The sequence below is a fragment of the Leuciscus leuciscus genome (assembly GCF_965113295.1).
Source record: "Leuciscus leuciscus genome assembly, chromosome: 24".
Taxonomy (NCBI): domain Eukaryota; kingdom Metazoa; phylum Chordata; class Actinopteri; order Cypriniformes; family Leuciscidae; genus Leuciscus; species Leuciscus leuciscus.
In genome coordinates, this window is record NC_138723.1 from 17,648,943 (window position 1) to 17,666,528 (window position 17,586).

Consider the following 17,586-nt stretch of genomic DNA (forward strand, 5'->3'; position numbering starts at 1 on the left):
ATTTTATTTAAGATTTCTGGGGTTATTATATATCTGCCATAAAAGAGATACCTCTTTTGTTCCTAATTAATACATACACTCATAAACACAAATATCAGGTTTAGTATGCCAAGATAATTTGTATATATTTATTTTATATTTAAATTTGTATTTCTTTATTTTTTTTATATTACATATTTAATGCATATTTTCATATTTATATTCCATTTCAGTATGAATATGCTTCATTCAAAGATTTCCGAGGATCTGTATATGTAAATGTTTTGCTTTTTAATGTAGGGTTGTCACAACATACAGTTACTCTTATATTTACTTTGTTAATATTGTTTTGAAGAAGAGTCACTTAACACCATAATCCTCTCCACTAATAAGCTGGTGTGTGGCGGGCGTTCTGGCACAATATGGCTGCCGTCGCAACATTCAGGTGGATGCTGCACATTGGTGGTGTTTGAGGATATGTAAAGCGCTATATAAATGTAACAAATTATTATTATTATTATGAAACGTCATGAGTGCTCTGAACATACAAAACATTTTATTCAGTGCAGCTTCTTAAATGTACAACATATAATAAACGTAGCAGTAGCAGGATAAAATGCACTTATATACATTTGTATTTTACTCCAGTATCCATTAGAGCACATGGTTCCATATTGTAGTTAATATACATAGCTACACAACATGCAGCGTCCATTGTCCCCCATGCATTAAATATGCTTCATACACACATACATACATACATACATATAACAGAAGAGGATTTTGATCAAAATTATAACCAGGGGCTACTGCCTGACCACTGAAGACAAGAAAGAAGAACTATAGGAATGAAGTTTCATACACAAGTTATTTCCTTATGCTGATTTAGCCCTGTTGAAGCAATGGAAGCTTCCTCTTGCTTGGTTTTCATTACATTTTTGTTTAGCAAAAAGAGGAGTGGAAAAAAGCCTGCCCTGTTTTTACGTAACGGAAATCTTACCGGGTTGATGTTAATCAATAATTTAAACATTTTCTAATTTGACACTTCTCCAAGATGCTGGGTTCTTAAATTAGAAGGGAAGTAAAGGAAGACATAAACAGACAAAAAAAAAGAAAGAAAAAAAAAGCAGGGACGCACAGCGAGTAGCTTTTATCTATCCTGAATACATTTCCTCTAACTAAATGACATTCACTCCAGTGGTTTTCTCAACCAGCAGTCTGAGGGAGCTGAAATTACACAGATTGACTTACCTCAATACAAAGAGACTAATGGCATCTTTGGTGTGCAGACAGACCGAACCCTAAATCTGTTTAATTTGCAGAATAACAATGTGTGTGCGTGGGGGTGTGTGGGGGGGGGGGGGGGAGCTGATAAGACAGAAAAAGAGAAGAGAGGAGCAAACCGGCTTGTCTAAAAAGCTCACAACAATGAACCGCTGCCTCAAAAAAGCTGAGCTGAAATACTTGTATCATATGTCCAAAACCTTTGGGATTTCTGCCTCTATATATCGATAAATGGGACACACAAGCTGCTTATTGTCATATTGTAGTTGACTCAGCACTATGGAGTTGGCATCCCTAGAAGAAATGGAGCAAAACACAAAAGTAGGTGTTCTAGAAGATTCTGCGACAACGCCACGGAGGAGAACCATAGCTCTTTATGCTACACACGGAAACGGGGATCGACCGCAAATGGAAGGCAGACCCCTACATCAGTAAGATGGCTTGGTTTGTTTGTCTCAGGAGGTTGACCTGCAGAAGATTGTACAGTGTAGGTTTGCACTTCAGTTCTCATCACAGTGATTTCAGGAAACACTAGCTAGCGACCAGCTAAGGGTTTCACCGCACTCTTGTAAACGCGTTTGTGCTGTTTAGTCGATGGTAGAGTCCAGCAGCTGTACAGCAGCAGGTTATGTCGACTCATTCTGGCTCAGAGTCTTGCCACCGTTGAGCATGGCCGAGGCGCTGCGGCTCTTGGTCGGAGTACCACTTCCGGAGCGGGAGAACTCAGTCAGTTCATGAAGCGACGGCTCTCTGTACATAGCAACTATAATGGGGAGACACAAGTAACAGGCCTCATGAATCTCATGTTCAGGTTCAAGCAAGCTTGTCTCTTTATTAGTAAATCAATAGAAGGCTATTAGTGTCTACACAGCACAAGAGATGGAAATCACAAGAAATTTAAGGGTTCAGAATCCTTAAGGGTTCCTTTATTAATTCTTTTGAATTTGAGGAAGAAATATTTGTAAAACAGAATATAATGAAAAGAATAAAATGAAAAACAACAAATAACATAAAATGTTGGACTTGGAACATACTTCACACACACACACACACACACACACACACACACACACACACACACACACACACACACACACATGTCTGGTTCACTATCTTTGTGGGGACTCTCCATAGACTTAATTCTTTTTATACTGTACAAACTGTATAATCTATCTCCTTACACTAACCCTACCCCTAAACCTACCCATCACAGAAAACTTTCTGCATTTTTACATTTCCAAAAAAACTCATTCTGTATGATTTATAAGCTTGTGTACCCATGGGGACCCCACTGTGACACGAGTCCCCATGAGTCTGTGTGCATTCAGGTTGAAGTCCCCACCAGGATAGAAAAACAGGCACACACACACACACACACACACACACACACACACACACACACACATATATATATATATATATATATATATATATATATATATATATATATATATATATATATACACCTATTTATAAGAACATAAAAACTGCTGATTCACAATTGTTTGCAGTCTGTATGTTCCGCGCTGAACAGCAATGTAACATTGAACACTTTCAGAGTATTTCCTACCCCATCTCTGATATTTGCATAAGTTTGTCACATTTTTGGCAGTCACACGGAACTTTCAAACTGGCTGTGAAGTAGCCGTCCTGCGTCCTCCACTTATTCACCATGGTAAAATGATTGAATGTATGAGTATGTATCCACACAAAACAACTGACCGTCAATATGTTTGAAAGAAAAACATAGTAGATTTTCTAGCAATGATTATAATATAATTATTTCTGACATAATTAATCATATCCGCTCATTTAAAAGAAATTGTGTTTTAAAGAAATACGTTTTGGTGGAGAAATATTGGTAATTCTCATTTGTGCTCATAGTTTTGATTAGAATTAGAATACTGATTGGGCGGTCATATACGGTCTAGCCGCAAAAGTTCAAATATTTCAACAAGATCAAAACGGAACCGAAATCTCCACATACCCATATATGATCGGAAACTCACTCCGCTCCCATATTATACTCTCAATTAGAAATGAATGACTTCTGGTCTGTTTGTCGGAACGGAAAATAATCATTTGACAAGTTCCAGGTAAGTACCCTATTCAGCACAAAAACACCTGATTGCAGTAAAAGAATAATTTTGCTCTGAACATTGTTCTAATATAACATAACTTTGTTTTAAATCCAATTGCATGGAGCACCCATGCTCATTTCAAGCAGACTAATGTCTAGTAATCTTAGCTTCACTTCTGACTGTGAACAAGCAGCTGCAGGTTTTGATTTCCCCTCAGATTTAGCCAGTTCTGAGAAAGAAAGGCACCACTTTAATTTAGGGAGGAAAAATGATTTCTTCAAGGGGTAAAATAAGGTGTGCCACTGTGCCTATACTTTATGCTATACGACTAATTTTATGGTCTGTTACTCTATTAGCTCAATGGGAGAGCAATGTTTTAAGAATAAGGGGATTGATATTAAGATTCTAGTTAATGCAATAATTATTTTCTTATTTTGGCCAATAACCAATAAATAGTTAATGGTTGTAGATGGTTAGAAATTGAAATCCATGGCTTAGTGTGGATGTCCAAACCAAAATGGCATATTACTTAACAATTAGTTAATAGTGCCTCAACAAGTAAAGTCATAACATAATGATACATTTGCAAATCATTAGCTAATGATTAATTAAAGAAGACAATTCGAAGTTGAAGTACATGACTTCAACCCATTGTGGTAATTAACGCATTAATTTACACTATTAGTTAATAAAATATGTTATTAAGGAATTAATACATTATGACACATTTAATTAATAACAATTCATATATTACTTAATCTAGTAATCAATTAGAATCTTTATTAGTTACTGATGCAGTATTCATTCATTAATGTTTTAGTTCTTCATGAGTCATACACTAACACATGATTATCTGTGCATTAGTTAAGCATGAATTAATGCATATTAGTGCACCCGTATTGTAAAGTGTTACCGGATTATCTGAATCAAGGTTTAAGCCTAGTCCTAGACTAAAATGCAGACTAAAATTTAGTCCCAGACTAAACTGTTTGAGCTGTTTAACTGAAAGCAACTTGCACTGACGTATCTTAAAATATGTCAGTGCCATTGTTTTGTCTAAAGATGCTCACCAGTAATGTTTTTTTTTTCTAAGGCACATTTATAAAAGCTACTTAAATGTCCTAATTGAACTAAGGCCTTATCCTGGCTTAGTCTAAGGCTAAGCCCTGTCTGTGAAACCAGCCCATGATGTTTTTAAAGATTAACTTTAAGTCAGCATCCGATAAAATGTCTGATAAAACATATGGTAACTATCATGCACCCAAAACAGAATTTGCTGAGCAAGTTAGATAAAGTTTGTTAAACTGTCAACATGTTTACAGCGCTTAGGCCTATACTGGTTTAACCAGTTTAATAGCACAGACATCCCTTATGCACACCACGGTTATGCCATAAAACTTTGTACAATACAAGCATGCGCTTCCAACACAAATGCATTTTCATCTTTTCATAAAGCAATAACACCAAACAACTGCAGATACGACCTGAAAATCTACTTGAATGCTTGTGCTACAATCAGCCAATATTTCCTCAATCTAAAGAGGGTATTTTTAGAAAGCTATCAGCCTTGCGATCGGTGCAGGGGACACTTAAACGAACCTTTGAGAGGTTTGGGGATGAAGTGTGCAGCCGGCTTGGTCTTCTTAACATGGTTGCCCTTCATGACTTGACCCTCTTTGTTGAGACCCAGGTACCAGCCTCGGCCCGACTGCTGCTGCCGATAGATCATTGATGAGTAGGTCACGTAATAGTTCTCAAACACTGACTCTTTGAATTTGCACTCTGGTGTGAAGTGCTCCTGCGAGAGTGAAACAGGCAGAGAAGACAACAGAGATATAAGAAACAGAGAGAATTATTCTTACATGTTTTGTGGAGGAGTATTTGCATAAGAGAGAGGGAAAAAAAATTGTGTGCAAGGTTGATAAAGAAAGCGAGAGCAGACAAATTTGGTCCAAACCAGCCTCCATAAAAATCCACACAACACCTCATCATGATTTGTCTTTAAACCTGGAGGTAAATTCCACTGATTGGAACTGTAATAAGTCGTCTAAACATGGTAGCACGCCGCCCCGTCCAGTTTGTGGTTCAGATTGATTACCATTAAGCTCCTGAGGCCCGAAACTCATTCCTGCAGATCAATACATTCATCCTGGGGAAAACAACCACTCAAAATCAACAAGGAGATACGTGTATACCGGCAAGACCATAGGTGCGAGTTTGAGTTATTCCTGTGGGCAGTCAGATGTGAACCCACACACAGTTGAAATGCAAAGGTACAGAGTAAACTGTTCCTGCACAATGAAAACACAGACCTGGCCACTGCAAATCTTTAGCATTTTAATGCCAGCAATATTGCTCAAAATGTCCATTTTGAATTGACAGAAGCACTTATTGGCACGGCACTAAATTATTCATGTCGCCACAGCACATTTAATCAAAGGAAAGAGGCGAGGGAGGCACTCGCAAAACAGAATATCCATTAGAGCATTATAGTGATTTCTCCATATTTAAAAACTGCGGAGTAGATATCGGGCAGAAAACCTTGGGTATGATGATGCATCATCTCCCAAGAGCGTTCTATTCATAGTCCAAATACAAAGCAATTATACGAAGTGTGAATTATTTTGCGTGGATGCGAGGTGCTAACAAGAATGTCTAAATATGCCATCATCTCTTCTTTGAATATGATCACGATACAGTGCTGCGATAAATAAGAGAGGCAGATGGTGTTTGGGCAGGAGTTGGATCTCATTATCTCTTCAGTCTATCGATCGCCCGCTGTCTGGAATCCAACCTGCAACCTTTAAGTTAACAGCTCGGATCCTCAGGCATCCATGATGCTGTCTAAGACATAGATTTAACTCCAATAAGAGCGGCAGAGATGAAATGTGGGATGTTTACTACTGCCCTGAACTCAGAAGAGCCCACAATGTGTAGGAGGGACTCACAAAGATGCAGTATGAAGAGATCATCATACTTACAGAGGTGTACAGGTAGCCTTCGTTGTTCATGGCCAGGTAGAGCTTGGTCTGAACGCCCTGTATAGCCACCACCCGCAGCCCAACAGGGATGAGGTTGAAAATAGCTGTGAAGTTACAGTACAACAAAACAGAATTGAACCCATGGGAAAGAAGCGTGTAGGCTTGGTCGTGTTTTAACATGTTTCGTGTAGTGAACAGACCATAGCTATTATCTTCCTCCTTTGTACCATTGATGGTCCCATCAGCTTGGAGTTGTAAATGAAAGCCTTGCCGACTGTAGAGCTTGGTGACTATCCCCTTGAGCTGAGGCTCTGTAAAATTGTTTCAACACATATTAGGAGGAGGGGGGAAAGGGAGGACATGCAACAGCACATTATATGAGAAGAAGAAGAAGAAGAAGAAGAGGAGAACATCCAGCACAAAGGCACAGCTTGTGAAAGCCAAGAAATTACTGTTGGAAAACCATAAAATGGGAATTGTGAAAACATAGTGAGTGCAGTGCCAACTGGACCCAGGGATTTGCCAAGCATGCCTCAGTGTTCAGGTGATAGATAACTATGGCTTATATAACATGCATTTCTGTAATATTCTGATTCTAGCTAATGTATGAGTTACAAAACTTTATTTCCTCATTGCATACAAGAGAAAATGCAACAAAAAAGAGCAACGAGAGCACAAATCACATTAATGTTTACCGATTCTGTGCTATTGATATTTGATGATGCTGTAAAATAATTCATTTTCGTCACAAACAATTTTCTAGACAATTAATTATAGTAATTCCCAATTCCCCACCTAACCAGTTACCTTTAAGAGATATTTCTAATTGATCTGACACTTAAACCAACAGTAGTCAAGTAAGTGCATTCATATTATTATTATATTATTATTATTATTATTTTTACTATTTATTTGTTTCTGTTATTTATGTTACTATTATTAACAATAAATTGCATTTCTAATTTCGTTTTGTACTGATTTCTCTTGTAAGTGGTTGTATTTTCAATGCATTGAGCATTAATCTCAACAGAGTATATAATTTTTTAATAAAAATAAAATGTTTATTTTTAGTTAATTTGCATGTTACCTCATGAAGCACATTTTCTGTGACCCAACAAAAAACCCAACCTACCAACCAAAAACCCACTATATAAATTCATAAACAAGATCATTTATTATTTATTGATGAACAAAAAGTATAAAACACTGAATATAGTAAAAGACCAGCCAGTGATCATATCAACAGCATATTAACAACAAATGTTCAATATCAGCAATAGCAATCCATCAAATGAAAATCAGCATAACCCAAAGAGTGCCACAGATCTCTGTTTAGCCCAATCTGATTCAGACCGCATGATATAGTGTAGATTAGAAGAAGTGAGGAGCAGTGTGACCTGGTGATATTGCAACATCAGCTCTAGCTCAGAGAGAAGCCAGTGTTCAAAAGCACTGGACTGTGAAATCCCTGTCTTGTTACTCTGCGCAGCGGATCTTAGTACAGTAAAGGAGTTAAATATAGAGCAGTGTATTAACTATGATGAGGATGATGACGATGATTGATGGACATGGGTAAAGTCTGATAAAAAGAACACACATAACATCAGACCTGGCCGTCTTCTCTTGCGTTTCTTTGAGCCGAAGAGTTTGACGCGTGAGAATAAGTTGAGCCTGCTGGGCTTCTCGCAGTTCCCTATGCTCTTGTTGGGGCTGCTGGCGCATCGGTTGGCATTGGCTTTCTCCCGCTCCCTCGCTTGCCTCTTCTGCCGAATGAGGGAGCTGGCGATCGCTGCGGCTGTAGCCAGTTTGGCGTTTTGTTGTAGCGACGCGTCCCAGATTAAAAATTACCATATGTTGTGTATATTAAAGTCCTGTGTGCTCAGAACATTGTCACTGAGGAAGAAAAATCAATACTCCACGACGGACTGCGTAATGGTCATTTCAGAAGAAAGAGCATTTTTTTCATTGACAAATCACTTGGTTTGAAACCTGTACAGCCGCTTCATTCAGCGTCGGCTGTTGTGCCCTGCCATGGTGCAGCAGATCCCGGACGGCAGCTCCTCTTCTTCTCTCCGGGGAAAAAAGCTGTCTTCTAGAAAATGTTGCCTTTTTGTTGCGCGTTTGTTTGAGAGCGAAACGCGTGCCATTGTGCCATGATCCAAAGCTTTACTAAGCCATGCGCTGATTCAGAAAAATGGGCACCTGTTAACACACCGCGTCTGAGGAAATAATTAAATAGTGTCTTCATGTGAGAACGAGGAGGTGGGTGGGGGATTGAGCTGGAAAATTGTCAGCAAGAGGTCCCCGCCTTTCAATAATGCAGCCTTTAATTGAAGTTGAGTAGATTAATCGTCTTCCCCTGCAGATGCGCTCTCGTTTTCAGCAGTGGAGATCTGCATAGGTACTCAACAGATTCCCCGTCCCCGTTCCCCAAAGACCGCCCAAAATATACAAATTCAAAGGCGTAGGAAACGGCATCTAAACTCTGGTGTCAGGAATATGATCCATGAAAGAAAAATATCCACATCCAATATTGCAGAGATTTCAGACTGCTCTCTTTTCGACAGTGGGTTGTATTGCAGCAGCAGCAGCAGCAGCAGCAGCTCGTTCTCCTGCAGCAGCACGGCTTCAGCACGGCCCCAGAGACGTGACTGTGGTCTTCAACAAGCCGCCGTGTATAAACAGGCAACATTAGAGCCTCCTGAAATGAGGAGTGGCCTTTGTGCCACATTTAATCCAACTCATTAATAGGTTTTATTTATAAAAAAAAAAATTGTTTTGTTCTGTAGAATTATACACTCTTAAAAATGATGGTTTCATAAAGAACCTTAAACAGCCGTGGAACCTTTCCATTGCAAAAAAAGGTTCTTTATAGGGGAAAAAAGTGATTTAGATTATTAAAATGTTCTTTACAGTCAGAAAAACAATTGTTCTTTTAAGAACTGCTGACTGAAAGTTTAATTTGGGGAACCAAAAACGGTTCTTTTATGGCATTGCTGTGAAAACCCACTTTTGGAACCTTTATTTTAAAGAGTTTACAAAAAAAAACCTGTGGTTGCTAGAACTTTACCGTAAAATACAATTATTTAAATGAAGCATTACAATGACAAGTTACATTTCGTAACTGTATATCTCATTTATAATGTTAATTTATCAACTAATTTGTGGTATTCCGATATGTTTGTTACTGCAAAATACACTGATATGGCCTCATAACGACTTAAAATTAAACCTATTAAATTAAAACTATTTCTTAAATAATAAACAAAAGATTGTTTGAACGGGGGATTCTGGGAATGTATCTTTCCTCATTAATTAAATTCTTTTTTATTCATAAAAAAACAATTTCACTAATATGTAACTAAATGTATGTTTTTTTATATATATATATATATATAAATGAGGAAATTCATACTTTGTACTTATAAAATATTAAAAAACTCTTCAGCAACTTATCTTACACATATATATAATATTACATAAAATACTCTTACTGTATAAGGTAAGGTTAAATAATAGGTTATATAATATTTTTCACTGAAGATGATGTTACCCCATCAAACACATTTTTAAATTACCTTACAAAACATTTTTACAGTGTATAAGGATGGATGGTGCCAACTACATTGAAGAACAGCAGAAAAATACATTCTTTTCCAGAGCGAATATACGAGTTTTCAAAACTGTTTGTTTTTTAAAACAGAAATCCTCCTTTGTTGAAACAACTCGAAAGCTCTTCCGAGCCACTCAAGCTGAAGTTCAGTTGAACTGGTGAATTTCAGCACCATGGACAGCACTGAAGACCCACGCCAAGCAAATAAACCCATTCAACCACTCAAACATACCATGCATATATATCTCATTCCTTTGTTAAACTCCTTTTAAAGAAAGCCCCTTGACTGGATATCTTCAGATATCTAAAAGTGTACCTGATACAGATCTTCTCAAGGGAAACGCCATGCTACTCTCAGAGGCATCCAGGGATGACTTTTATTCTTTCGCACTTCTTCACAGTGTTCAAAGCAAGAAAAAGGGCGTTGCGAACTTTCAACTAATTCTCATGAGTATTCTGTCCATTAAAAGAGCACAGCCCGGCGATCATAGCAGATCATTATCGCCTATTACAGACCACTATGTGTTTAGGGCACCTTATCAATGATTCATCAGATGCACTGGAGATAATGCCAACTCTAATATTCTCTTCAGGGTCATTCACAGCAAGAAGAGGAGGAGAGAAGAGGGTAGAGCGAGCAAACACTCTCAAACCTTTGTGAATGAATCCTAATCACAAACCTGAGGACTTACTTAAATGTATATGCTCTATATATTCATCTTATAGTCAATAACAGATTGCAGTATATTGATTCCAAGGCAGCGTCATGAAAAATAACAGGCCAATGAATGAAACCCATTTGGAAACAAGCAGAACTTCTAGATATTATTCTTGATAATAAAAGTGTCAGAGATCTGGCTGGCTTACAAGCTCTGAAAACCATGCAGAGTTTAGGAATAGTCCAGAACAGCAGAGCGAACCAACATGTTCAGAGAAAGAGAGAGAGAGAGACTAATGAGATATCAGGGCAATGAGGAAACAGAATTTTTTTCTCAAACAAGGGGAATCGAATTAGTCTGGCCTTCCTTCCTGTTGTGTGTTGGGCCAACATGTGACACAACCAAGCATATTTTCCTGCTCATCTAATGCAACTAATCTAATGTGAGTTTAAGATCATATCAAAGTCACTGTCATACACAAGTGTTTTATGTAATCCTATTATGTTTATGCAGTCTCTATATTACTCATGCACATCAAATCTCTGGTGATAGTGACTTCTATCTATTCTTGATGTTTTTACAGTTAAAGGAACACTCCACCGTTTTTTGAAATAGGGCTTATTCACTTTCTTTCCTACATTTAGATAGGTGGGCAAATGCATTTTTGTCTCAGTGCATGCATTGTTTTAGTTTGACAGGGTCGGCGCTAGCTTAGCTTAGCACAATGAATGGAATCCTTTGTTGCCAGCTAGCATGTCCTGAGTAAAAGTGATATAAAAAATTAAAAAAAAACACCTAATTACTTCTTGTGGCCTGCGTATTCCCAACAAGTACAAATAGTGATGCAGATTAACACTAGGCGATTTCCTAGGCAGATATTGACTTATATATTAAGGACTATATTAGGGGGAAGCACAGGCGAAGCACTGCTACTTGGGCGTGATGCGCCCAAGTAGCAGTGCTTCACCTGTGCTTCCCCCTAATATAGTCCCAAGTCAATATCTGCAAAGGAAATCGTCTAGTGTTAATCTGCATCGCTATTTGTACTTGTTGTGAATATGCAGGCCACAAGAAGTAATTAGGTGGGTTTTTTACATTTTTTATATCACTTTTACTCAGGACATGCTAGCTGGCAACAAAGGATTCCATTCATTATGCTAAGCTAAGCTAGCGCCGACCCTGTCAAACTAAAACAATGCATGCACTGAGACAAAAATGCATTTGCCCACCTATCTAAATGTAGGAAAGAAGGTGAATAAGCCCTATTTCAAAAAACGGTGGAGTGTTCCTTTAAGGGACCCTGAGCTGGAGCACTTTTTATCTACATTCTATATTTTCTGTGCTGTTATTAACACATATACTGCAGTTGTTTCTGTATCTAGGAACTGAATTGAATTAGCCTGGCAATAACATAACCACATAAAGCCTCAAACTAATTTATTAAGGCTATTAGTAACCTCATAGTTTAAGCAGATCTTGTTATGATGAGAAAACAAAGTTGTAGTCTTTTTATCGCACAAAGTCATAAAAATCTATTTGGGTTTGTGCTTATATTTCCAGCCATATTTCAGACGAGAAGGCGAAAACAACCCCACCCCGAGAAAGCTGATCTTAAAATACACCACAAGATGGCGCTAAAACATGTGAAATGGCCTGAGACTGAGAGAGAACATTGGGATCATTATCACATCCAAGCGTTCTTGAAGTGCACAATAAATCAGACCTGGGTCTGAAATATAGTCAGTGTATACATGCAGGAGTAACAAGAACTTGTGCTTGCCTAGACGTGAAAACATACTATTCAGAGACAGAACGTCCAACCGAAAGAACATAAGCAGTTCATTCAAATTCATAACAGCACTGGTACATCGTGCACTGAAATAATAGCATGCGTTGCGATGTTAAACGTTTACAACGCATGCTATTTCCGATGGGTTACGGTGTATGTTGGAGGGATTTGATAATAAAAACAATGTTAAGGCTATAGTCTGTGGTTATTTTTCGTGAAATTAACATTGAAGGTGCTAGGCAGGCAGAACCGATAAACCTCTTATCTCGACAAACCTTCATCATTTTCTTTTTTCTTTAGAGCGAAGATTTTCCAGAATGGACAGCAAAAGAGCTCTTGACATTTACTATGAAAGGGGGAGTTTTCTTTCTGATCTACTGCAAGAGACAGAGTTGACTCCACCCGCAACAGAATGTACTCCTTGCCATCTTGAACTGTGTATACTTCAACAAGTGACAGAACAACAAGTATTAGAAAAAATTCTGGTAGGGCAAAATATAGAAATCATATTTACACTATGCTGACGCATGCAACAGTGCACGTACAGAGGGAGGCCGAAAGAGACCAAATCATTTGGAAAGATGATACTGACATCTGGTGGTAAAGCCTTGGATTTAGTGATAACCACACTATATCTTCTTCACTATTTCTTAAACTATTAACTTATTCTGTAGTGTTTTCAATAATGACAAATATACAAACAAATTAGTTACTAAGCTGAACACATCACAGTATTAGGCTATCTAAAAAAGACATATTTTTCAAATGGTCCAAAATAATTTATTTTCTCACTTTTTTTAAATAGAGATTTATACATCATCTGAATAAATAATCTTTCCATTGATGTATATGGTTTGTTAGGATATGACAATATTTGGCTGAGATACAACTATTTGTAAATCTGGAATCTGAGGGTGCAAAAAAATCTAAACATTGAGAAAATCGCCTTTAAAGTTGTCCATTCATGTTCGTGATTTTGCTGCATTCACTCACAAAAATAAATGTTTTATATATTTACTAAATGTCTTCATGGAACATGATCTTTACTTAATATCCTAATGATCTTTGGCATACAATTAAAATCAATAATTTTGACCCATACAGTGTATTGTTGGCTATTGCCACAAATATACCCGTGCGACTTATGACTGGTTTTGTGATTCAGGGTCACATATAGCCTACCTGTAATTACATTTTAGAAACATTTTATGTTTTTATTATTATTTGTTTACACATGTGGGGTGGAGCATTTATATATAGTAGATCACGTATGATGAATTATTTTCACTGACACTTTTATGAGGTTACAAAGTGTAAATCACTGAGGCTTCAACATAGAAAATCAATTTTGTTAGTTTTAACACAGCATATGATGTATCGGTAACACTTGGTTAACATTAGTTAATGGATTGACTAACATTAACTAAAAATGAGCAATCCATTTGTTGCCGTATTTATTAATATTTTATAACACTAATTAATGACAATACAACTGTTCATTATTTGTTCATATGCTCAGGTCCATTAATAATAATAATTAAATAATAATAATATTAATATTAATGAATACAACTTTTGATTTTCGTAGTATATTAGTATATGATAAAATTAACATTAAGTTAGGTTAATAAATGCTTTAGGGCCTGGTTTCACAGACAGGGCTTAGATTAAACCAGGGTTAGTCCTTAGTTCAATTAGGACATTTAAGTAGCTTTTATAAACGTGCCTTAGAAACAAAAAACATTACTGGTGTGCATCTTGAGACAAAACAATTACACTGACATATTTTAAGATATGTCAGTGCAAGTTGCTTTCAGTTAAAACAGCTCAAACATGCATTTTAGTCTGGGACTATAGGCTTAAGCCTTATCTGTGAAACTGGGTGTAGTATAATATAAGTATTTTTCTAACTAATGCTCATAAATGGAATGTTATTGTTAAGTGTAAAAATGTATCTTTGAAGTAAAACATGGACGCAAGTGGTGACATACAGTGACCAGAATTAATGAAGGTGTTCTAAATGAACGGTGTGTTCAATTAAAACTCAACACAAGATTAATCTCTCATTTAGGCTGAATTCCCAAATGTCTATTAAATATAATTAAAAGCAGTGTCTTTTAATGACCCCTCATTTAACATGGTCTCAGTGTAGATGTGTAGATTGGTCCTCGCTTTTCCATGACTTAATAAACTTTAATGAGTTTTTCATAACAGTTTAATCAAACATAATCCTCGGCACTGGCATTTACAGCTCCCTCTCAGGGGTTTGTGAAGCCTTATTACTTATGACCCAACCACACAACACACATATTTAAGCTAAAAATCAGGCATGCACTTTAATGCTTGTTGACCTTATATAAAATGTTACGCAATGTATGTCCAGTGAAAGAACCACTGTAGACACTAAAAACAGAATACATCTGCTTTATACAGCTTGGTATGTATTTTTTATGAGGCAGCCTCTGCGCCTCTTTGTCTCCATGGCAATAGGTACCCAGCCTACATCCGTGAACTGAACCGCGGATAGTATTTCACGCTCAAGAAAAATAAATAAATACATATATAATTGTTTTCTTGCTATCAACGGGTTTTTATCAAAAGAACGCTTTTTAATAAAAGCGTTTGTTGTTTTTAGGCAAACCGTGAGAAGACTGGAAAGCTATTTTTGCTTCTCGTGAAGCGCGCGCGCTCAGCTGTTAAAGTAGATTTAAAGTGACCGCATCACCGCAAATTATGATCGCAAAATAAACATCACACTTGTTGATTATGCGTATCCTTAAGCCTAATCGCCGACATATTTTTTATAATTTAATGTTAAGTTACTCTCTTTGTAGATGCCTAATAGATCGGCTATAGCGACGAGGGAATCAATTTTTAATGATTTCCAGTGCAATATGCTTGACAGCGGCCCATTAATTGTAACCGTCTGCATAACCAGAACTATCAATGGCTTCCAACGTGCGCCTTTTCCGCGTAATTATAAACAACCAAATTTATGTCAATACATGGAGAGGAAAAAAGGCTTAAGTAAAATAATGCGATGTCTTACCCTTGTTTGCATCCTTATCTTCTTTCGTCTTTAGTAATGCTTTCCCGCTCATAGATCCCAGTTTTGATGAAGAATTCCAGATGATACCAAATCGGTCCTATCATTTAAAACTGGCTCTTCTATTAAACAGTGGCCAACCCCTCCTTAAAGGAACCAGAGCTCAGTTCATAACGATTTCCCATTGTATAATATCTTTTTAATTATGTTTTTCATTTATTTTCAATCCAAGAATACTGTTATCCAGAATAAATCAATTCTGTATGTTTTTACAATCACACTCATCAGATAATTGCATTAATTTAATGTAAGCCTATTTAATGAACAATTTAGTCAGTGCATTGTAATGTTGCAGAATCCTTACCGTTTGCTGGTCGTTATTATTTTTTCTGGCAGGTGTGCATAACGCTTTGTTCCTTATGACAAAAGACAAGGCAGCAAAAGCAAGGCGTGGAAAAACTGTCACAACAGTCTTCAGATAAAATTAAGACGTGAAAGGCCACTTCCCAAGCTGTTTTAGTGTCGTTCAATTTGCAGTCTGCAAGATTACGATTCGTGCGCTCATGATGTGCTTTGACACATCATTAATCAGACCACATGGCGGTGTATCACCCTCGCTACGCAACTATTGAGGTCGCGTTGTGAAGCCCAGTCCCAAACTTCACCACGTGACGCATGACGTCGCCCTTCAGTCAGAAGAGTCAGAATGCTCTCGAGTTGACAAACATTACGTAGATTTACGCAAGACCATTCATTAATTGAACTCACCGCATTCTTTGATTGACATGCTGGTTTTGTTTAAAGAGCAGCTACAGGTCGGTCCTAACCCTATAACCTATGATTTAAAAAACAAACAAACGAAAATTCCTATATTAGTTGAACAGGTAACGTTAGGCCTATCGTTAGCTCGCTATCATTTAGGGGAGACCGGGGACTGTTGCAACACTTTTTGCATTTCTCTCAATTACTCAGAGACTATTTGGACTAGACCAACCAAATTTGTATATATTAAACTTGCATCTGTCTGCTAATTACCCATACCATTTAAAGATGATTATATATGACATATCGTTCACAGTATTTATTTGAATGGAAGAAGTCAGATGTTGCAACTGACCCCGACCCAGGGGACAGTTGCAACACAACCCAGGGACGGTTGCAACATGTTAAAAATACCTTCAATTGCATTAATTAACTTAAGCTTTTTGTCTCAATGAGCATAGAATTCTGAAAATATCAACTGTTTTAGGCCTACTATAATATTATAGTATTATTTATTTCAATAATATTATTGTAGCCTATTATTTATTTATTTAGTTATATTTATCAAATAACAGTTATTGAGTTTTGTTTGTTCATGTGTAGAACATAGGCCTACATAGATTCAGTGTGCAGGTGTTACAGATGCTATTCAATCTCTCCATATTTCAGTGTCAGACAGGAAGAATTTAACAATTTGCAATGCAACAAACTTTTATTAAACATGCAATTTATAACATGTTGCAACCGTCCCCAACCCTATCAGCCATGACAGAACATCATATGCCTGCTAGACACACTGACTTTGACACATGCTAACCGTGTCACTTAGAAGTCAACAAAACAATAATTCAAACGAAGTAAGTTTTGATTAATTCATACAAAATTTCAGGACAGTATGACAAAAATATATCTCATGAAAAAATTTACTTTCATACCTCCAAAACAAGTTTTGTTCAATGTCTAACTGTGCATGTGCAGTATGAGTGTCATCACTCTAGCTTGTTTCTGATTGGAGAAAAATGACATGTTGCAACCATCCCCTGTTGCAACTGCCCCCGGTCTCCCCTACGCTATACTTGCTTAATTTGGCAAAAAGTAGTTGTTAAAATATGCAATTATTGTGGAGGCATTAGGCTACCAAGTAGTTCATTTCATTCATTCATTTTCTAAATAAATAACTAATTATATTTGTAGCCCACTGGATGTTCAGTAAGGCATCCTGTTTAATTTTCTGAATCGTTTTCTGCTGAGAAGAAAAAGGTAGGCTAACTAGGGAGTGAAAATATTGTTTGAGTGAGATCAAATCTTTACATATTGAATACCTAGAATGATCTATTAAGATGCCAAAGAAAAAGTTGACTAGTTGACCTCCAGAAAGCCTTAATTCCCATT

The 17,586-nt window shown here is 37.0% G+C and overlaps 1 protein-coding gene across 2 annotated transcripts; it reads right to left on the reverse strand.

The window, feature by feature from the left end:
• Positions 1–392: 392 nt before the first annotated feature.
• Positions 393–17,146, reverse strand: fgf13b (fibroblast growth factor 13b). 2 transcript variants are annotated; one of them, XM_082157820.1, is made up of 7 exons: positions 15,797–17,146; positions 15,436–15,578; positions 12,662–12,829; positions 6,526–6,636; positions 6,326–6,429; positions 4,944–5,142; positions 393–2,026 (listed from the first exon to the last, which is right to left on the reverse strand). In XM_082157820.1, exons 2-7 carry the CDS (start codon positions 15,485–15,487, stop codon positions 1,890–1,892), a joined length of 771 nt encoding a protein of 256 aa, XP_082013946.1. In that variant the 5' UTR covers positions 15,488–15,578; positions 15,797–17,146; the 3' UTR covers positions 393–1,889. The 2 variants fall into 2 exon arrangements, with proteins under 2 accessions (XP_082013946.1, XP_082013945.1); XM_082157819.1 differs by lacking the exon at positions 12,662–12,829 and having other exon boundaries at positions 397–2,026.
• Between the last annotated feature and the right edge of the window lie 440 nt (positions 17,147–17,586).

What these genes read in the sequence shown, in the direction of transcription:
- fgf13b (XM_082157820.1), bottom strand. Translation starts at nt 15,487, where the DNA reads ATGAGCGGGAAAGCATTACTAAAGACGAAAGAAGATAAGGATGCAAAC. An exon ending in AGATAAGGATGCAAACAAGG is followed by an intron (nt 12,830 to 15,435) that starts GTAAGACATCGC and finishes CACTTGTTGAAG; the next exon opens with TATACACAGTTCAAGATGGC. An exon ending in GAAAAAAGAAAATGATGAAG is followed by an intron (nt 6,637 to 12,661) that starts GTTTGTCGAGAT and finishes ACAATTTTACAG; the next exon opens with AGCCTCAGCTCAAGGGGATA.